Below are 22,083 nucleotides of genomic sequence, written 5' to 3' on the forward strand. Positions count from 1 at the left end.
TAACAAACTGAAGGACTTTGTCCTCTTTCTATGCTCCTCCCGATGGAAACATGCAGATGGGGACAGATATACCACTGCCTTCCTATTTGGGAAAGAAACTACTTTTGCCATTTTTATGGACATTTGTTGTTTGTTTCCAGATAGTCACTTTGGCGATATTATATTGTGTCAATTGAAGAAGTATAGCTGGCAGGAAGATCACGTGAGAAAAGCCTCACATCAGTTCCCACTGGCCCCAACTCCCATTGTGCCTTAGGTGCAATGAGATGTGACATGGTGTTGCTGGCAAGGAGTATAACTGGTGGGCATTGTCGAAGAGCCCCTTGGGCTGCTGTGAACAGTGTGGAGCACTCTCACTCTCTCTCTCATATTTAAAAAAAATCAATGGAAAATCCTTGGCCACCTTGGAAGGTAACTGAAAACGCACTCTTAGGAACGTCAGAGAAATTTCTTCCACCTGTCCATGATTTTTTGGGGTGGGTGGGTTTCATTTTGTTCTTCTCCACCTACCCAATGAACAGTTGGGGAGAGAAGAAATAAATCCACCCAAGCTCTAGTTTAAACAGTTAGAATGGTCTTTCATACCATGAAATCTAACTTTTCCTGAGAAAGCGTGTAGCATGCAACCTGCACCCTCGATAGATACAGCTCCCCATAAGCAATTCCTGTGCATGCAGTTGCAGGGAAATACCCTGCCATGATTATGGAAACAGCTGTTTGGAAGCTACAGTTGTTTGCCTTATTATTATTTTAAAAGCTTCTGCCTAACCAAGTCCCACAGGTTTGTTGAAGCAGCTTCCAGAAGACCTAACAATAAAAAAGGCAACAATATTAAATTAAAAGAATAAGAGAGAAATAATCCCCACCATACCTAAAACAGTCACTAGCGCTGCTCTCCTGATGCCTGAAAGAATTCCTAAATAAGGAGACATTGGTCAGTATCCTGAAAGTCTGGAAGACATTGTCTAAACAGGCCCTTCTTGGACAGGCAGACTCATCACTGCAGGGGGGAAAAAGCCCTGGATTTAACCAACAAATCACCCCAAAAAAGAGAGGACACAGATTTGCATGGCATATGCAAATGCTCATTTGTATTAACAGCTGGATTGTTAAAAGAATTTCTGTGAATTAAATAGAAGCACAATGCATCTAACCCTAGTGGGGAAGACTGGGAGAAGCTGACCTGTGTGCTTGTTCGGGTATTAATGGTTGGTGGGCATTTTTGAGGCCCCTGCATTGTGGTTCTTTATCTTTAAACCAGAGCTGGACCAGGTGGCTGCCCTCTGTAAAGTAGGACTCATGCACACAGCCTGTATATCTCATGGAAACAAGATGAATAACATAGGAGTTGCCTTACACCAAGTCAGGCTATTTTCTCGTCTAACCCGGTGTTGTCTACTCTGGTTAACATGGGATCTGCAAGGTCTCAGGCAAAGGCTTTTCTTCCCCATTATGTGTTACCTGGTCTTGACTGGGTGAATGAGTTCACAGTAACCCTGAACCACATCCATGCCTGCTTCAGCCCGTTTCCAAACGCAGAACTGCATCTACTGCACTCGTCGGAATTGGTTACGGCATCTCAATAGCCTTGTTAAAGGGATGCCAACATTGGAAATTCTCGCTTCCATACAGGAGATACTTGAACACTACTGTCATAATTTGATGAGAGGAGGCCACATTTAGGTCCTGTCAGTCTTCAGAGTTGCTTAAGAGACTGAGAATTATAGGAATCTTGTGTTAAGAGAGCAGGGACAAAAGAAAGGTTTTCAGATCTTTTAACAGAGGGCTACATAATCAGACTTTCTTACAGCAGCCTTCAGTGTGAAGATCTGTCAATAGGGATCTCAAACTGTGAATATACAATTGAGTTTTATTATCTCTTTGTTATTTTGTAACTACATAGGTATGACAGACAGAAACTGATTTTGAAAGAAATTCACAATTGTCAGTATGTCACGTGCATGAATCCCACGGCTGGAAGTTTTTCAGTAAATCAGCGTCTTCAAGTAGGTTGCCATAAGTGCCAAATGTTATCTGCCTATTCCTCCCTCTTCTTTCCCAGAATAATATTAAAGTGATTTTAATTTCAGCAAAAGAGAAAATCATTAACTTTATTGTGTTTGCATCTCTGGAGATAGAGTTTGTGGGGGTTTATGTGTGTTAAAAATACTCAAGCATGGCTTTTTCTCTGCTTTCTCATAATACTGTAATAATAATAATGCTAATAAATAATGATATATGAATCATTGGGCTAGATACAGAGCTAAATAATATGATCTGGAATGAGCACAACTAGGTCCATTCACACATAAGCACTCATTGGAAATAGCTTCCTAATCTGCAAAAGTATCCTCTGAATGTGAATGGATGCCTGACTTGAATAAGCCAGGTGAAGTATTTTGTGATGAAGTGAAAACCATCATGAATGAAACAAAATTAAAAGACCAGGAGGACCACTAGGTGTCAGGGACCGTGCTGAAGAGGGCTGCACTGAGGAGGAATGGTGGGAACCACCCCCTCCCCCCTGCTCCTGATCAGGATCCTGAATCTTCCCAGGAGCAGGAGGACAGTATAGATTTGGAACAGTGGTTTGCAGAGTGACATAGTTCAGAAGGCAGAAGCTGGGAAATACTGGATGGGGAACAGTTAGGAGAAGAAACACTGGGAGGGAGAGGGTTAACAGATTCGCTGTCTCTGGAAAGCATTCCTTTGCTCAGCCCAAGGTCAAGAAGAGCAGATAAGGTGGCAGCACAGAAAGCACAATGGTTACGAGCTCAGGTTGCAAGACGGCAGTAGTGACATGGGTGACTAGTGGGTGGAACGCTTAATTGTGAGAGCACCTTCATTCCTAGGAAATGGATTCTGTCGCTGTGATCATTCAAGTTTCTAACTGGTTAGAAGACTCCTTTTCCTTTGTTCTGCTTATCTACTGACAAAGTAGGGAGGAAGCCGGTTCCCTGAAGCCTGGCACTAGGGAATCTAGGAGGGGAGACTGGGTTGGGCTTCATCCTTTTCCATTGAGTTCTTGGAAGCATCTTGTTGAACACTTTGGAAGCAGGATGCTGAACTTTGGGTATGGTTCAGGAGGGCTCTTCTGATGTGTAGGAATATATGTATGTTTCCCCACACCCAAAAAATTTTTCACCTCCCTTTGAAAGTTGCCTTCAAGATTTCAAATATGCAAAATCAAATAGTGGCTATAAATATACTCCCTGGTTTGCTTCTTCCCCATCTCCCTTTCTCTCTTTCAGAGACATTTCTCTGTGTTTGCTGTCCACTTCCCAGGAGCAGATGCTTTAGCAACTATCTACGGGAAGATAATGAACATGTATTTCCAGCAAGGGGGATTCTGTTACAGTATAGGGAAGTCCGTCGGCACACTTGTCCAAGCTGCCATTTCACTGCACCAGAAGATGACGCAGAATTTTCTACCCACGGCCATCCGATTTCATTATATTTTTAATCTGAGACATTTGACACGCATATTCCAGGTAAAGCAGTTCACTCCTTCCTTTGTTTCCAATAGTAGGTAGTGTTGTTGTATAACCCGCATACAGTGGACCACGACCAGCCTAGGACATTTTGCCACTTGAGGCAAAAACCCACCGCTGTTCCCCGCCTCTGCTTCCTTGGACGTGCCCCTCTGCTGCCCTGCCCCCCAGCTACAACTGCTGCCTTGCCCCTTCCTCTGCTGTATGCATGGCCTGCCCTGCTGCTATTGGGTGGTGGGTGGCAACAGTGGGGCACAGAAGTGACATGGCGCACATAAGGTGGAGGAGGCACAACCACATAGGAGGCGGAGGCAGTGAGCAGCACACTCCTTGGACCCAGATCTGCCACCTGAGGTGACTGCCTCGCATTGCCTGGTGAGCGAGGCAGCCCTGCAGTAGTCTTACAGTAGGAAATGGCTGGTTTGTGCAGTAAAAAGCACGATCAGTGCTGGATCTAAATTCATAAATAATATTTTTTTTGCATGTAACTCTAGCCTTATAAAAGTTTTAGTCTTGGGTGGGAGTTGAAAAATAAGGCTATGGACATATCCGTGGCATAGCATGGTGGGCACAGGGGCAGTTGGAGCGGGCACAAAATTGTTAGGGGACACAAAATTTCAGCACCCGGTGCTGCCTCAATACAGCTGCACATTTCTGTCACTGGGCTCTGTTGAAAACGACTTCTCCATGTGTAACAGGAAGTGAACTCTCCAAACAACAGAATGACTCTTATCTCTGTGTCTGCAATCTCCTGGGTGATGTGGATGCCATTAGGCAGTTAAATGCGCATGCATACTCCATCCGTCTCCCTCCCTCCCATTCACTCCTCCATGTGGCTCCTAGCACTGGCAACCCACAGTACGCCACTGGTACACATTAACAGCTTAAAAAACAGGTCATTTCTCCCTCACTGGGTTTCAAGTCACATTTGCATGCTGTTGTACACACCAAAGGGGAGCAGGGATGTCTCAACCAGTTGTGCATCCCCCCCCCCCGCAGCCCCCAAGTCAGTGTGGTGTAGTGGTTAAGAGCGGTAGACTCGTCATCTGGTGAACCGGGTTCACGTCTCCGCTCCTCCACATGCAGCTGCTGGGTGACCTTGGGCTAGTCACACTTCTTTGAAGTCTCTCAGCCCCACTCATCTCACAGAGTGTTTGTTCTGGGGGAGGAAGGGAAAGGAGGATGTTAGCCACTTTGAGACTCTTTTGGGTAGTGATAAAGTGGGATATCAAATCCAAACTCTTCTTCCTTGAGCTGTCATTTACACATGCACAATGACTGTCTCACATGTATATACCTCAGCTTAACTGCAAAGTGTATTTGCTTTAAGTTTTCGTTTTGGATTGAAGCTAGTTTGAGGGGAAATACACGAAACAGCATTACTTCTCAATAAATGATGGGATAGCTCTGCATCATGGGTAATGTGTGTACCCAGATTTAAAAGCCAGTTGTGGGGGCACCCTGGAACCAGAGGAAATAGGTTATGTGCACACAGCCATAGACTGAGAACAGAATGCTGTAAATAGAGTGAAGCCGTTCTTGGGGCAAATTATAAAAGCATGATTTTCACTCAAATGTAAATTATAGATAGTAAGGGTGGGAGGAAAAGGAATTGATGTTCACAAGGCAACCATAGTACCTCATTATAAACAACACGTTGCTTTTAACTGCAAGCCATTAATTGCTTATCAAATATATGTACATATTGTGAATAGCAAAGTCACACGTTTTTGTGTGTGCCAGAGGAGTACAGTTTATTGAATGGCATATTTAGGTACTAGTCATAACTTGATGCTCAAGAAAGATAATGTGCAAATAAACACTTAAAACTGTTTTGTAGGGTATGCTTTTCGCAACCCCGGACTGTGTGCGGTCTCCTATTGACTTGGTCCATTTATGGTTTCATGAATCTTCCCGAGTCTACTCAGATAAACTTATGGAGGAAAATGATATTGAACATTATAACAAAGTGCTTATTGATACAGCCAAAAGGCATTTTGAGGTATGTCCTGAGTGTGACTTTGACCATGAAACATTCCTATCTGAGGCGTGTTTTTCATCTACAGAATAATCATTAATGAAATGCATTGATTGAAGCAGGAAAAGCGGGTTGGGCAGATCTAATTGATTCTGCTGAAGATCGTGAATTTCCTCACTAACCATCTGCTTTAATGGTCATAATTGGAATGAAGACAAAGGAAAATAGCAGAATTGTGAGCCTATGTCAGTGTTACATCCAACAAGATGGCGATCAGGTTTTTTCAGCCTGGATTTTTGCAGTTCAGAGTGATCTGTCTGCTGAATATGCTTCTGAGTCTATACTTTGCAAAGGGAATTGATTGTGTGACACATGAAGGACTCTGTCATGACAGATTAAAAATGCATCAACTGACCATTGATTTTTAGTTGAAGATTTAGGATCCGCAACTGGGGCTTACCATGGGCATAACCAGCATAAACATGCATGTTTGCGTTAAAAGTGGATCCCAAGTCTAGGACTAAAAACTTGATCCCAGAACACAGATGCCTTGTCTCATGCCCACAACGTAAATTTATAGCCACCCCTTTCACTACATCCCTGTCAATAAGTTGCTGAAACATTTCTATAAAATATATAAGAACTGATTGAAGCTAATGTACCATGTTTGCTGTCAAGCTACCTTGAACTGCTAAGGGAGGTGCAATAGAAGTAAGCGTTTTGAGTAAATTGCTGGCACCCGTCTGTCTCGAGAGACAATGGAGGAGTGTACCTTCGGGGGTGAAGACAAACTGTTGGAAGTTTGCAGCGCTTGCTGTTGCTGTAGAGACCGATACAGGAGCAACATGTTTTGTTGCAGCCGGGGCAGATGAAAGTGTCGGGTTGTGCTAATGCAGACACACTATGGCGTTTCTTCCCCCTGTGCTCCTCCCAGTGGTCATTCCTCCTCTGCTCACTGCTATGGATACATGGCCTGCCTGCCTGTCTCCAGGCACTGTCGTCGTCTGCAAGGGGGAGGGTTGATGTCCACAGGGCAGGGTTGATGTTGCCAGTTTTCATGTAACATTTGCAGACATCTTTATAATGCAGAGTTGGTCTGCCAGTGGTCATGCAGCTTGAACCTGGGGGATCTTGCCATTCTGCGGGCATGACCAAGCCAACGTAGATGTCACTGAGACAGGATTATGAACATGTTGGGAATGTGGGCTTGGGAGAGCACATCTTCGTTGCAGACTCTGTACTGCCATGTGATACTTCAGTAACTTAAGGGACGTGGGTGGTGTTGTGGTCTAAACCACTGAGCCTCTTGGGCTTGCCAATCCAAAGGACGGCGGTTCGAATCCCCGCAACGGGGTGAGCTCCATTGCTCTGTCCCAGCTTCTGCCAACTGCTGAGCACAGTGCGATGTTTCTGAGTAAATGTGCAAAGTATCTGGCTACAATTCAAGTATTTTGCATTGTCTTGCCAAAGAGATTTGAGAGTGGTCATAGCTCAGTGGTAGAGCCTTTGCTTCGCCTACAGACAGTTCCACCTTGGACCTCCAGCATCTCCTGGAGAAGCTGGGAATGTCCTCAAGTCTTGAAACTCTGGAGAGCCAGTTCTAGGCTGGGTAGACAATACTGAGCTTAGGAGGACCAATGGTGTATGGCAGCTTCCTATGTTCCTAAATTTTAATTCAGCCTCTCCGGCTATAATTTCAGCATCCTCTATTTGTTATCAAGTTAATAATAGGAGAATCAAAATAGCAAAAGGGTTAACGTGCAGTATGAACGCCTGTTTTAATCTCTGTGTTGTTGCCACCAGGGTGTTGATGAGCACATATTTATCTATAAGCCACTAATTTACTGCCACTTTGCCCATGGTGTTGGAGAACCTCGTTACTTTCCAGTATCTGATTGGAAGAAGCTGACCAGAATTTTAACAGAGGCGTTAGAGCACTACAACGAACTGCATGCAGCAATGAACCTTGTTCTCTTTGAGGATGCCATACAGCACGTGTAAGTTATTTGAGTCTTGGCATGTGTGAGAGGTGCCGCTTTGATGCAAACAATCACTGGTGTGCCAGCTTATTTACAAAGTATTTGAAAATGTCCACCTGGAAAGTTTTAGAAAAGGGTAAGGGGTGATTATAAAGTGGCTGGGTCTAAGCGAGACTTTTAGCACAGGCGAACAATAGAAATACACCTGCAATTTTTTAAAGGTCTCAAGGAGCCTGGAACTATTGTAACCCATTGGCTGTTGCTCAGTGTGTGACCAACAGGTACTCTCCTGCTGAAGTCAAATCCACAGTAAAGCTCAGGGGTAGATAAAGACATGACCTGTAAGGATATTTTAAGATTCGGTTTATAGAATATTACATTGCTTTCAAATATTTTACAATTCCAGGTGTGTGTCATGAAAGAAACCCCCAATGCTTTAGAATTATTCTAGAGATTCCTGAGTGAAATGAAAAACATCAGTTCCCCTTTCTCGGGTCCTATGGCATTTCTTGCTAGCAGCTTGCTCGTTTCAGTGAAGATATCAATGTATAATAAGGACTAGGAGAATATAATTATGAGGTGCATTTCAATGTTCTAAATTTCCCTACTTACATCTTCATTCTGTCACACTCTCATCCTACTCCATATGCTATTCATATGGTAGCTTTGAATGGTAGGGTTTTTAAACAGTGGAATATGAATCCATAAAAGGTATCATCCTATATAATAAAGTCCAAGTGTCTCTGCGTCCAGTCCCTGTGTCCCTGGGTTTGCGCTACTGCACATGTGCCCCACGGACACAGGGATTGGACACAGAGACTGAACGCGCACACACACACGCTCTCCCCACCCACACCCACCCCTCTGCCTCCCATTTCCCTGCGGCCGCTCCCGGCCGGACAGCGCCTCACTGTGTTTGCGCTAAAGCGCGAGGAGGAGGAGGCTGCTTTCTTTTCCTTCCCCCCCTACTCTCCCCCCCCAGCGACCAGCAGCAAGCGGGCATCATGCACACACACACACGCTCTCCCCCCACCCTGCCTACCATTTCCCTCGTGGTGCAATCGCGAGGCTGAGTTGGCTATGGCGGCGGCGGCCGAGGGTGGGGCAAACGACAGGGAGAGTGTCTGTGGGAGCAGCCGCTGGAGCAGCGGGGCCTAGGCCTGGTCCTGAGGCGGCGGCGGCGGACAAGGAGGGGGCTCGAGCCCAGGGGGAGGGCAGGAAGGAAAGAGGGCCCTGGCCGCCTCTACCTTCCCCCCTCCCCTGCCTAGGCATGGACCGCGGCAGCGGAGGAGGAGGAGGCGGAGCAGCGCCGGAGGAGCAGCGCCGGTGGCAGCCCAGAAGAGTCCTGGCGCGTGTGGGTGGAGAAAAGAAGGGAGGGAGAGAGAGAGAGCGGGAATGGGCGGGGGGGTCACATGTTCTAGCACCCGTTAATTTAACGGGCTTCAAGATACTAGTTCATACCTTTATATATCTTATCTGAAGAAGTGTGCATGCACACGAAAGCTCATACCAATGACAAACTTAGTTGGTCTCTAAGGTGCTACTGGAAGGGAAAAATTTTTAATTTTGTTTACACTGTATTGTATCAGTTTTGAAGAGTGGCACTATATTCATCTATATTGTGGCCCAATTTGAGGATGCCTCATCAGCACAGCAATGATGGAATCGTTTCTGAAAGGCTCTTCCACAGGGATCTGCAACAGAAAGCAAATTAATTTTCCCCTCTTGTTTTGTTTTTTTGTTAATCAAGAAAAACGCACTTAATTACTCTGGCAGGAAGTCATGCATGTGGAGGCTGAGCTCAGCCTGAGGCCAGATGTCAGCGAGTCTGAGCTAGGATGAGTTCTTGAGAAAGCTTCAGTCCCAGCAGAGATTGATCTAATCAATAAAAAAAGAAACTTACTCTACTCACAGTTCTTGTTTAAGAAACCTCAAACCACATGGCTATTAAACCCAGCACTAACAAAGTTTTGTCATCATCTTGCCACACTGCATGCTGATGGTGAGGTAGTAAGAAGGAATTTGTTTGGTAAAGGCTTCGATCCAGAGAACCTTGAGCAGTTGTGTACTGTGTATGACTAGCTAAAATAATTGATCTACAACTGCTAAACCAACACTTCCAACAACACCAAGCAAATGGTAATACAGTCAAACTTGGAAGTTGAAGAATGGAATCCGTTCCAGAAGTCCGTTCAACTTCCAGAACGTTCGGAAACCAAAGCGCGGCTTCTGATTGGCTGCAGGAAGCTCCAGAAGCCATGTCAGACATTCGGGTTCCAAAGAACGTCCGCAAATCGGAACACTCACTTCCAGGTTTGCGGCATTCAGGAGCCAGAATGTCCGAGTACCAAGACGTTTGGGATCCAAGGTACGACTGCAGTGACCAGCATCTTTTGTGTGTTAGAGAGAAGATAGGCAGTGGTGATGCCTGTTTTGAGGGAGCTTAAATCATAGGATCATAGCTGTTTCAAAAAGCTTGTCTATAATATAGCTTCCAATTCAGAATTGTGTTCATTCTTCAGCCTCTTTTAGTTATCAACTTTCATTTAAAAGAAAAAGCAAGTTTCCAGTTCTCATTAATCTAGAGAGTTGGAAGATACACCCAGGGGTCATCTAGTCCAACCCCCTCAATGCAGGAATCTCAGCTAAAGCATCCATGACAGATGGCCATCTGACCTCTGCTTAAAAACTTCTATGGAAGGAGAGTCTGCAACCTCCCAAGGGAGATTGCTCCACTGTTGAACAACTGTTACTGTCAAAAAGTTTTTCTTGATGAACAAGGTGCCTTCTTAAGGAATCCACCCCATCTACTCTGATCTTCTTCCTCCTTGCCCCTTAAAAAAGCAAAACACCTTCATTGTTATTGATGTGAGTGATTTTTTAAATTTACATTTGCTATTGGTGGCAGCAGCCACACACCCTTCCCTCTGCCCCCTGTTGGCTGGGTGGCAGGCAACCCGGCTGCAATGGATTGGGGCCATTTTGCCCCACAAGGATCTGCTGTGCTTCTGGGATAGAAAAAAAAAATACATGTTTGCTACACATTTTTTATATGCAAATACAAAATTTTCTATGTATTTTATACTAAAATACACATTTTTAATGAGTGGACAACACTACTACAGATTTGGAAAAGTTTGAAAAACAAAAGATAACTGCTTTCTGGTCTACGTATTTGTCAAGGAAGTGAACGTCATGTGCTTAAAAATTCAGGCCAAGTGAAATTCTCAAGCATCCTATGGCTTAATTACGTGGTGGTGTTGCAACAATATTTTCTCATTATGACCCATGTGAATGTGTGCCAGGATCACAGCTCATCATATACCCTAGAAAACATTTGAGTCTATTTATTTGTATTTTAAATAGTTGAGCAAACTGTCTCACAGTCTGACTACAGCAGTAACAACGGAAACAGTGACTGTATAGTAGATGTTAGCAAGACCTTTTATTCAGAGTTACTGTTAGGTTTTCTTACGCAGCACTTTCTCAAATGTGGTTGTAAAGTGCATTTACAATTTACCTTTGATGGAGAGGTATCACGCAAGCTTAAACTGTTAAGTTCAAAGTTGCAGGAAATTCAAACTTAAATAAGTTCTTAAGTTCAAAGTCCCCCCTCCCGAGTCCATGGTTATTAAAAAGGTTGATCGCAGGGCTATCAACTTTTAAATAATTTAATAGGTAGATTAATTAGTGAACACATTAATAGCAGCTTCGTTATTTCCCCCTATTAATTGATGGAGGGTCATTGAAGGGCGAATTTATTTGCAGACTGTACAGATGCTTAGGTTCTCTGCTCCTTATGCCACATATAGTGATCTTTCTATCCTACAATTTTAAATAAAAGTTCTGCAATATTGTAAATCCCTTCCTTCAGTACCTTTGAGAAAACACCTTTATTGATTTCTAAATATATTTTAGAAATATAAACTCAGTCATTAATGGACTAAATAACTTTAGGAGGTTGATAAGATTGTGGCATAATTATGCATGCTTAATTGGAACTAAATCCTGGTGTGTAATCCTAATTTAAAATGTAATCTTAATCCCACTCTAGGATGTAATCCTAATCCCATTTACCTGGGAGAGAACCCCCATTGAGTTCAGTAGCACTTACTTGTGGGTAGAAATGGTTAGGATTGCACTGTTAGTTCACAACCATAAATACATGGGATAGAAAGCTGATTGTCTTCAAAAGACTAGTCTTCGCAAAATGTAATCTGTTCCTGCCCTGTAGCTGCCGCATCAACCGTATTCTTGAAGCTCCCTATGGAAATGCGCTTCTGATTGGAGTCGGAGGAAGTGGAAAGCAAAGTCTGTGCCGCTTAGCTGCTTTTCTCAGCTCACTGGAAGTCTTCCAGATCACCCTGCGCAAAAGCTATGGGATTCATGATCTCAGGGTAGGTCTCATAGTGCACTTTAAGATTCTGCGTTCATATATAGCCGTACCTCGGAAGTTGAACGCCTTGCGAGTTGAAGGTTTTAGCTCCTAAGTGAGTGTTCCAGTTTGCGAACCGCGCCTTGGTTTCCAAACGTTTTGGAAGTTGAACGAACTTCCAGAATGGATTCGGTTCAACTTCCGAGGTATGACTGTATCATAGAATCATAGAATTGTAGCGTGGGAAAGGACCTCAAGGGTCATCTAGTCAAACCCCCTGCAATGCAGGAATCTCAGCTAAAGGATCCATGACAGATGGCCATCTGACCTCTGCTTAAAAACTTCCAAGGAAGGAGAGTCCACAACCTCCTGAGGGAGACCATTCCCCCAAGATCCTTTTCGCTTGTTCTGCTAGTAAGCCATATCCCACCCCTCCGGTCTTATATTGGTGCAGCTGGTTATTCCTTCCTAAGTGCAGAACCTTAAATTTGTCCCTGTTGAAATTCATGTTGTAAGAATGGGCCCAGTTCTCCAATTTGTTAAGGTCATTTTGAATTCTGACTGTGACATGTCTTTTGAGTTTCATGCATAATCTCCTGGCAATGGTAAAGCCTTGTCAGAGCATACATTCTGGTATTGCATAGAAGTTAAGAGCATGAGATGTGAGCGGGCGAAGCAACTGCAACTCCAGCCTTAGATGAACCATGCCGAATTTGCTTGGAGAAGACATTATTGCAGCCTCAAGTCTCCCATCTATAATACGGGACCTACCTAACTGGGTGATGGCGGGTGGCGCTGTGGTCTAAACCACTGAGCTTCTTCGGCTTGCCGATCGGAAGGTCAGCAGTTCAAATCCCCGTGACAGAGTGAGCTCCACGGCAGTGCAAGTAGATAAATAGGTACCACTGTGGCGGGAAGGTAAATGGTGTTTCCATGCACTCTGGTTTCCGTCACGGTGTCCCAATGCGCCAGAAGCGGTTTAGTCATGCTGGCCACATGACCTGGAAAGCTGTCTGCAGACAAGTGCCAGCTCCCTTGGCCTGAAAGCAAGATGAGAGCCGCAACCCCATAGTCCCTTTGACTGGACTTAACTGTCCAGGGGTCCTTTACCTCTACCTTTACCTTAAATATTAAAATAATATACACGAAGGCCTTGGGGGAACAACTTTACAAGCATTGTTAAGTGTGAAAGCATAAAACAAAACGTTGCATAAACAGAAACGTGGTTCGGCATAATCTTCAAGTTGCGCTTGTGATAGATTTGTTCATTCCACCACTCCCCTTAAGGCAGTGACTACATCTCCTGATTGGTAATTATGTGCTGCCCTCTAGGGAGCTTTGCTTCTTGCTTGCACCAACCCACTTGCAAATGCAAAGGGGATCTTTTATCGGCTTGTTGCAGTCTGATGTTCTCTTGTGGTGTGAGCCTTTGTTTCTGGTTCACCTTTGTTTTGATTTCGACAGTAACTTTAGAATGTTAACCAGAGTCTAGATCTTACTTTTTGACTTCTGCATGCTGGATGGAGATAAGCAACTCATGTTATGCAGGTCTGCAGTTTGTTAACTTTTGCTACGGGTTTATAAAATGGAACATTGGAACATGCCTTACACCGAGACAGACCATCAGATCCACCTACTGTGATATGGTCTACACCAGACATCCCCAAACTGCGGCCCTCCAGATGTTTTGGCCTACAATTCCCATGATCCCTAGTTAACAGAACCAGTGGTCAGGGATGATGGGAATTGTAGTCCAAAACATCTGGAGGGCCGAAGTTTGGGGATGCCTGGTCTACACTGACAGGCAGCAGAAGTTCAGGATTTGGGGCAGGGTATTGTCTCTCCCGTGGTCTCACCTCTCCCTGGAGATGCCAAGGGTTGAACCCGAGACCTTCTGCATAATAATAATATATTATTTATTATTTATACCCCGCCCATCTGGTTGGGTTTCCCCAGCCACTCTGGGCGGCTTCCAACAGAAAAATAAAATAAAATAATCGATTAAACATTAATGCAATGCATATGTCCTATCACTAAGTTACAGCTAGGGAAGACATTCTATTCAGTTTGTGTTTAAGGGTGAACTTAAGGGTGGGTCGCAGGTGGTGCTGTGGGTTAAACCACAGAGCCTAGGGCTTGCCGATCAGAAGGTCGGTGGTTCGAATCCCTGCGACGGGGTGAGCTCCCATTGCTCGGTCCCAGCTCTTGCCAACCTAGCAGTTCAAAAGCACGTCAAAGTGCAAGTAGATAAATAGGTACCGCCACAGCGGGAAGGTAAACGGTGTTTCCATGTGCTGCTCTGGTTCGCCAGAAGCGGCTTTGTCATGCCGGCCACAAAACCTGGAAGCTGTACGCCGGCTCCCTCGGCCAATAACATGAGATGAGCGCCGCAACCCCAGAGTCGCTCACGACTGGACCTAATGGTCAGGGGTCCCTTTACCTTTACCTACTTAATTCACACTATCCAAAACAATATGTGAACCAAAGCACAGCTATCCTTCAAAAGTTGCACTTCTCCGAATTTTGCAGTGCAATTTCCCAGCCAAATACTGTGCACAAAACTGCATATACAAGATCAAAGTGTGCATATAAATGCATATATTAGTAAGTATATATTTACACATTAGGGGAATTGCTTTGTAAAATTTGTGTTTGTTAGTCAAAATTGTATATAAAAATGTGTCTATTCAGAGAAATTTAAACTAAAGAGCTTTAAGCCTGCACAATTGAAGTGGATTAAAATTCTCTAGCACAACAAATCCACTTTCAAAAGGAACAAGGCAGATTGAAAAGTGGGATTGACAAATGATTTAACAGAAAGCCGTGTAAACACACTGCAAGCAAATCAGGATTGATGTGCATTGTATAGCCATCCATAGACAAATCGGAATGAATGCCCTATAAAAACAGGATATAATCTAACTACTGTGTATCGTTTGTGCAAACAAATCAGGATTAATGCTGAATAAACAGGGGGAGCCCTACTTAGACATGGTTAGCTACCAGGGTTTGCCTTTGTCGGGGAAGCAGGGAAATAGTGCTAACAATGGACCACAGTGTTTTTGAAACAGCTGGCAATCAATTTATCTTCGTAGGGAGTACATATAGGTGGCATACCTCCACCTTCTCACCCAACTGCATTGATGTAATCTACGTCTGTCAGCGCGGGAAACAATAGCAGGTTTGAAGACTGTAAGAGACAGAAACTGCAGTTGGGGATGGGTGAAGAAAGTGTGAGCAAGCCTGAGCTCTGGAAGACACATTTTGATCTCTTGTCTGGGAATCTGATCACCAACATAGGATTTGCTACTTGCAGGAGTGCTGTGCCGTTTTAATTCATCTCTGCTCAATTTGTTTATTTGTAACGTTTAAAAACACCTCAAGTTTTCAGTAACCTCTCCTTCCGAAGAGAACTTAACCCAGGTAAATACACTGCCCCCGAGGCTTCTCACTACTGTCCAGGAATGGACACTCGCTGCTTTCCCCAGTGGGCGTCGGTTGTGCACCTTCGCTCTGCATCTCCTTCCCTGACACCCAGACGCACATGGTTGCCAGCTGATGGGGAATAACACACACACCCCAGCCATCACAGCCATGGGCATAACTTCCCACTCAACAAAACCAGGTTCAAATTGGCCAATCAGAGGCCCAGATTGGGGGAGTTTCTGGCTGGCTGGGCAGCAACGCATAAAAGGCGAAGTTTCTCACTGCTGCCCTGGAAAATAATAATAATAATATTACTTGTACCCCGCCCATCTGGCCGGGCCTCCCCAGCCACTCTGGGTGGCTCCCAACAGAATATTAAAAACACGATAAAACATCAAACATTAACAGAGCTGCCTTCAGATGTCTTCTAAAAGTCAGAATGTTGTTTATTTCCTTGACATCTGATGGGCGGGTGTTCCACAGGGCAGGCACCACTACAGAGAAGGCCCTCTGCCTGCTTCCCTGTAGCTTCGCTTCTTGCAGTGAGGGAACTGCCAGAAGGCCCTCGGAGCTGGACCTCAGTGTCTGGGCTGAACGATGAGGGTGGAGATGCTCTTTCAGGTAAAGACAGCACATAAGAACATGATCCTTAACAGACCAGGGGAAGCACTTAGGTTGCTATATTGTAAAAATATATGTAATTTCCCCTTCAGATAATTTGAATTTTAAAAGTTGGGTCTTTAAGCTTCCCCTTTCATGAGGTTGCGTTGCTTGACAATATTGTTCAGTATGCATATTCCGTAATGATCTAAACCTCCCTTTATTCTACAGAGTGATATTGCTACACTTTACTTTAAAGTTGGCGTGAAGAACATCGGCACTGTGTTTCTTCACGCAGATGCTCAGATCCCTGATGAGCGTTTCCTCGTATTAATTAACGACATGCTGGCATCAGGTAAGCAAAAACTCATAAATGCAAAAAAAAAAAGAGAGAGACTTTCTTTTGTACTTTATTTAAATAACATCTTTTAAAGAGACCATTGAAGTCTTCATGGAGGGTTTTTTTTTTTAAGAAACAGAAAAACCCTTCGGTAAATATATTCATGATCAAAACAGTTGAAAAATAGAAGATCCTGAAATGAGCAAAAGGCCACTAGGTTTTGAATAGGCTTCATCAGCGAGGGAGAAAGGTCAGCTGTTGAGATGAGTTATAGGAGCTATTAAGTCACCTTTGTGACACGAGCAGAACAAGCTGCGTAACATAATCAACTGCAATCAAGGGAGGGAAAACGCTGTTTATTATAAAATTCTTCAACTATTTTAATATTTGATATTGTTATATAAAATGGCACAGCGTAAGTCCACACACATTTCACCAGTACAAACCATCTGCATTACTGTAATTGATTTGTGGTGCACGTTTTGGAATAACAAAAAAAAAAATTGCAGAGGGATTACGTTCCAAATTGTCGGGAACAAGAGCAGGGTGATTCCTGCTCCTGAAATTCCAGTTGCAGACACGGCTGGTGCAAAGGTTTCCAAAATTTCTTACAAGAGCCCTTCACTCTATTTCCCTTTTATATCACCTATACTGATATATGTGATATGTGTGCCTTTTTAACAATGTCAGGTCCGTGAAATTCATCCTGCAGCTGCATTTTCTGATTAAGTATATTTATCTCAGTGTGTGTGTGTGTGTGTGTGTGTGTGTGAGAGAGAGAGAGAGAGAGAGAGAGAGAGAGAGAGAGAGAGAGAGAGAGAGAAATAGGGGTGGACAAAGTAGTCTATGTCCAGTCCATGTTAGTTTCACATTTGTTCAGCCTTAATTCCCTCCCATCCCATTTCTGCATGGTGATTCTTTTTTAAAAAAAAAGCTTGCATGAAAATTCATACAGAGGTGCCTCGACTTACAAATTTAATCCGTTCCGAAGGCACCTTCATAGGTCGAAAAATTCGTAAGTCGAAAAGCGCCATTGGAAACGTGATTTCCCATAGGAATGCACTGGAAACAGAAAAATTCATAACCCTATCTAAAAATCCGTGAGTCGAAAAAACGCTATCTAAAACCGCTGCGGTTTCCGTTCGGATGTCGAGAAATTCGTAAGCGTGCGGCCATTTGCCCCATTCGTAAGTCGAAAAATTCGGTTGTTGAGTCGTTCATAAGTTGAGGTACCACTGTATTTAAATACATATTGCCCTGCAAAATATGCATTTCTCAATATATTTCCGCACCAAGCAAGCACATCTTGTTATCTTATTATTATTATTCCTCCCACTAGAGGTCAAAGAGAACAATTACCAGACCTTTAGAAGGCATCTCAAGGCAGCCCTGTTTAGGGAAGCTTTTAATGTTTGATGGATTTCTGTATTTTAGAATTTCTGTTTTTTTTTGGAAGCCGCCCAGAGTGGCTGGGGGAACCCGGCCAGATGGGCGGGGTATAAATAATAAATTATTATTATTATTATTATTATTATTATTATTATTATTATTATCTGAATATAATTTTCCCCAAAACAAACTTTGTTTTTTTCCACAATTTTGCTACGCTTGTTGATGCCAAGAACAACATCACAAATATGGATAAATATGAAATGGAAAGGGTAACTGCATTCTGGTATGTACATTAGGTCAGGAGATGCAGATCAAGTGAGTTCATAACAGAATTGGCAAAGAATGAATTTACCAAAAATTTTGATTTATTTGTTCATTTTATTTTCGGCATTGCTATACAACTTAATCATTAATATTTTGAAGCAGTGCAAATAAAATTGCAGATTTTTTTTTAAAAAAACTGTACAAAGAATAAGATAACAATCATCATAAAACCAGTGCTTTTTTCTGGGGGTACACAGGGGTACACATACCCCTAAACATTTTGCGAATTTAACGGTAGAAGAAACTATTTTTAAAAAAAGAAAATTAGTTTTTCTCTAACATGGTGAATCGTCAGTTCTGTTGCTACCTCCAATGGCCGCCTCATTTCCCATCACGGTGTTTCCTGAGTCTCAGACGGAAGTGAGCGTTTAATGTGTGAAGTAGGAGTTGGAATATAGCACGGTGATTGATCGGTTTTGTTGCTACCACCTCTGATAGCAGCTTCTTTCATTTCCCGGTGATTTTCTTGAGTCAAAATGAGAGTACCCATAAACATTTTTTTGGGGGGGGGAGAAGCACTGCACAAAACCTTCCACTTCTTTAAAATGCCTGCTGAAATAAGAAACTATCATGCATGTATGTTCAGCAAGGGGTAAAGTAAAGGGACCCCTGACCAATACATCCAGTCGTGACCAACTCTGGGGTTGCGACGCTCATCTCGCGTTATTGGCCATGGGAGCCGGCATACAGCTTCCAGGTCATGTGGCCAGCATGACAAAGCCGCTTCTGGCGAACCAGAGCAGCACACGGAAACACCGTTTACCTTCCCGCTGTAGCGGTACCTATTTATCTACTTGCCCTTTGACATGCTTTTGAACTGCTAGGTTGGCAAGAGCTGGGACCGAGCAACGGGAGTTCACCCTGTCGCAGGGATTCGAACCACCAACCTTCTGATCACCAAGCCCTAGGCTCAGTGGTTTAACCCACAGCCCCACCCGCGTCCTTCAGCAAGGGGAGGACAGGTCTAATTTCAGTAGTTACTAGTAGTTATGAGCTACACATTTGAGCCATCGGGGACCACTAAAAACAGCCTGCCCAAGATCTCAGTGATTGGTCAGGGATATAAAGGATCAGGCAGTCCTCTAAGCACCCCTACTATAAAATACCATTTTATTTCCATATTTCTCCCATCCAAGCATATCGGAAGGGGTCATTGCACGCTGCCCAGAGTTTCTCAACATTTTGAGAGAAGCTGAGTTGTTTGCTAGATGTTCTCATGTGCTGCAGTAACCAGGGTGCTTTTTTAAGGTCTCAGAATGATGTACTGGTTGCAGTTCTGCTATTCATTTGCCAGCTTCGTAAGTTGTGCTTATATGTGACCTAGTACTACTACCTGAGTCCCATGAGATTCTATCTTACACAGAACCACAGAGTTCTGTAGGCTATCTAGGTCAACCCCCTTCTTGAGGCAGACAAGCCAGAACCAGAGTGTCTCAGATAAGATGGATCACCAACCTCTGCTTGAAGACCTCTGTCAAGGTGTGTGTGTGTGTGTGTGTGTGTGTGTGTGTGTGTGTGTGTGTGTGTGTGTGTTTGGTGGTTCAGATTAATTTGGGGTTTGGAAAGCTGTCCAGCTTGGCTTTTAGCAGCCAGAGTTTCAAAATGGAAAGGTGATGGGACACATGCAGAAGGAAGGCATGTTCTGCTTAATGAGGAATTCTGCTTACTCCTTACTCTAGTGCACTATGTGAACAAAGTGATTGCACAACATTCAACTTGCGGTATAGGAATAAACAGTCAAAGTGGAAGCAGAATATAGAGGTTGCAGATCAGCATTAATGCATTATTAGTGTTTTGTTTTGTTTTGTTTTTCTTTCCACTAAGGAGTGTTCTCCAGTTATATCTGGAAGAGGGGAAGATATATAAGGGGGGAGGGGGGAACAGTCTGAGTATAGCAGATCTTTGTAGTCTCTGAATCTATTGTAAGATATGTTGGTTTTGTGCTTATAATTGAGATGAACAGATGGCGAAGACTTCATTTAAAGTAGTACTGTACACCCATTAAAATAATCTCTGCTGACTGTGTTTCTTCACTAATTGCAACACAGCAACACAGAAGAAAGATCTAGAGTCTTTTCAACCATTTACTATTTTAGAACAATAGTACGATCTTGTCAGAAAAAGGAGATTCCCCCAGGATAATAGATGCAGTTCTGCCGTCTGTGGCGAAGTGTACATAAAATAAACATTCTATCATTATCATTGGAAAGAGAGAGTTATTTGCACACATGGAAGAAGGGATGGCCTATGTAAAACCTGCTGAAAAAAATCATTCAAATTGTCCAAACTCCCATGTTGCTTTCAATGAGTTTAAACTAGAGTAAGAACGCTGGTTGATACCTGTGATCTATGATGCAGTCAGTTTGAGGAGTTGTGTATGTCCTGGACATAAAAATGCCCTGGATCAGCCTAGTATAAGATTCCTAAGGCCAGGTTTGTGCAACTGGCTTTATTAAATGAAAATCTACCTCCATTTACTGTAACTTGTCTGCTAAAAATATTGCCGCCCTGCATTCATCAGGCTAAAGTATAGTGACATAAAACAAATATTGTTCAAACAGTGTGCAGCTCAGCAGAAACGGAACCAACCCACAAGAGTGACAGTGGCAGGAAATGATTAGCAGCCAAAGCCCTGCATAATCAATAATGTTTTACATTCTCGATATGTCATGAAAGGAGGAAAGAGCAACTCTTCACAGCACCTCGTGGGGTGGTTGGTGGCAGCAACTCAGAGTCCTGGGGCCATTCCAGTAAAGGCTCTGTTGATGCCTCCTGAAAGAAAAGGATTTTCTGCAGAACACAATTCCTTCAGGAGCTCTTATAGGCAGAGGCAGTTTTTAATGTAATTGAATCCCAGAAGGAATTTTGTTTTGGATCAGCCTCAAGCTCCAGGTCTTTTGCACCAGATCCTGAATCTCTTGCTCTTTCACCCTTTAAAAAATAAGTGGTGTGTGTGTGTGTGTTTTACTTTGCTTAGAGGAGAAATTCCCCTCAGAAAGCTGTAGGAATGGGTTTGGGCACAAGGAGAGGATATATTGTTTAGTTATTACCTTTCCTTGCTCTAGTGCAGGCATCCCCAAACTTCGGCCCTCCAGATGTTTTGGACTGCAATTTCCATCTTCCCTGAACACTGGTCCTGTTAGCTAGGGATCATGGGAGTTGTAGGCCAAAACATCTGGAGGGCCACAGTTTGGGGATGCCTGCTCTAGTGAGATCACCAGAGTTCCATCTTTTGCAGTTTAAACTCGGAAGGTAAGACAAGGTTGATTTAACCTTCCAGAAATAATAATCCAAGATGTTTTAAGGCAAACTGGATTTTCCTGTTTCCTCTACCCCTTTTCTCTCGCTTTAAAACAATCACACACATTGTTTTGTGAAGAAGTAAAAGTATCATTTACTTACCTTTATCATTTACTTACCTTGCGGCCTTGAAGCTGCAATTACAGTAGCAAAATGAAAGCAGGTTTATAACTACTATCTAAGTTACAAAAGTACAAAATGTAAGTTCAAAAATGGCGTCTGAGCTCACGTGTAGTCAGCTTGGAAGCATGATGAAGAAAAAAGGAGAGATGCCCAGGCAGGAAGGAAGTATGTAGTGCTACAGCTTCCTGGCAGGGCAGACAAAGGAAGTGATCTCACAAAGTTCTCTCTAGCCAATGGAAAGTCTGTGAGACTCAGCTCCTTCATGTGTCCATCTGACTCAGTAACGTTCCACAGAAGTCAGTCTAAATTTCCATCTAGACAAATGAATTAGCATATGCAAGTTTCTGCCATTGGCCTGTGCCCTTAGATCCCACACTGTTAAGGGCTTTACAGAACTCCTTGATGAGGCCCTTGAATTTGGCTCAGGAGCACATTTGGCAGCTGGCACAGTTTTAGCAGAACTGGCTGAATGTGCTGCTCTCTTCCTTAGACATCAAGGTGAGCAGGAGTTTTTCCCCACATGCAGCATGCAGTGTGCATTATATAGCCCAGTCCCAGAGATTGCAAAAGCATAGATAAAGGCTGGGAGATTTATATTCCCCACCAACACCCCCCCCCCAAAAAATGGGGAGACTTCTATTTGAAACTCTGGCTTCATCAACAAAAATGCTGCTAACCCAAGCAGAGTGGAGAGAAGCATGTAGGCTGGTGGGGGAAACCCTAACTAATTGGCACCCCTAATTGGGAACTGTTTG

The 22,083-nt window shown here is 43.6% G+C and overlaps 2 protein-coding genes across 2 annotated transcripts in view; one reads left to right on the forward strand and one right to left on the reverse strand.

Annotated features, from left to right (window-relative positions):
* LOC118083835 (dynein axonemal heavy chain 11-like) overlaps positions 1-22,083 on the forward strand; it is a 240,858-nt gene that overhangs the window by 125,850 nt on the left and 92,925 nt on the right. The window contains exons 48-53 of the mRNA XM_060272909.1: positions 1,904-2,006; positions 3,252-3,491; positions 5,332-5,493; positions 7,273-7,466; positions 11,683-11,845; positions 16,081-16,204. Coding sequence (XP_060128892.1) covers positions 1,904-2,006; positions 3,252-3,491; positions 5,332-5,493; positions 7,273-7,466; positions 11,683-11,845; positions 16,081-16,204 — 986 coding nt within the window. The remainder of the gene's footprint in view (positions 1-1,903; positions 2,007-3,251; positions 3,492-5,331; positions 5,494-7,272; positions 7,467-11,682; positions 11,846-16,080; positions 16,205-22,083) is intronic.
* The window catches only part of MAP3K20 (mitogen-activated protein kinase kinase kinase 20), a 342,609-nt gene that overhangs the window by 90,593 nt on the left and 229,933 nt on the right, over positions 1-22,083 (reverse strand). The gene's annotated exons all lie outside the window — the stretch shown is intronic.

Source organism: Zootoca vivipara, chromosome 1 (assembly GCF_963506605.1).
Source record: "Zootoca vivipara chromosome 1, rZooViv1.1, whole genome shotgun sequence".
Taxonomy (NCBI): Eukaryota; Metazoa; Chordata; class Lepidosauria; order Squamata; family Lacertidae; genus Zootoca; species Zootoca vivipara.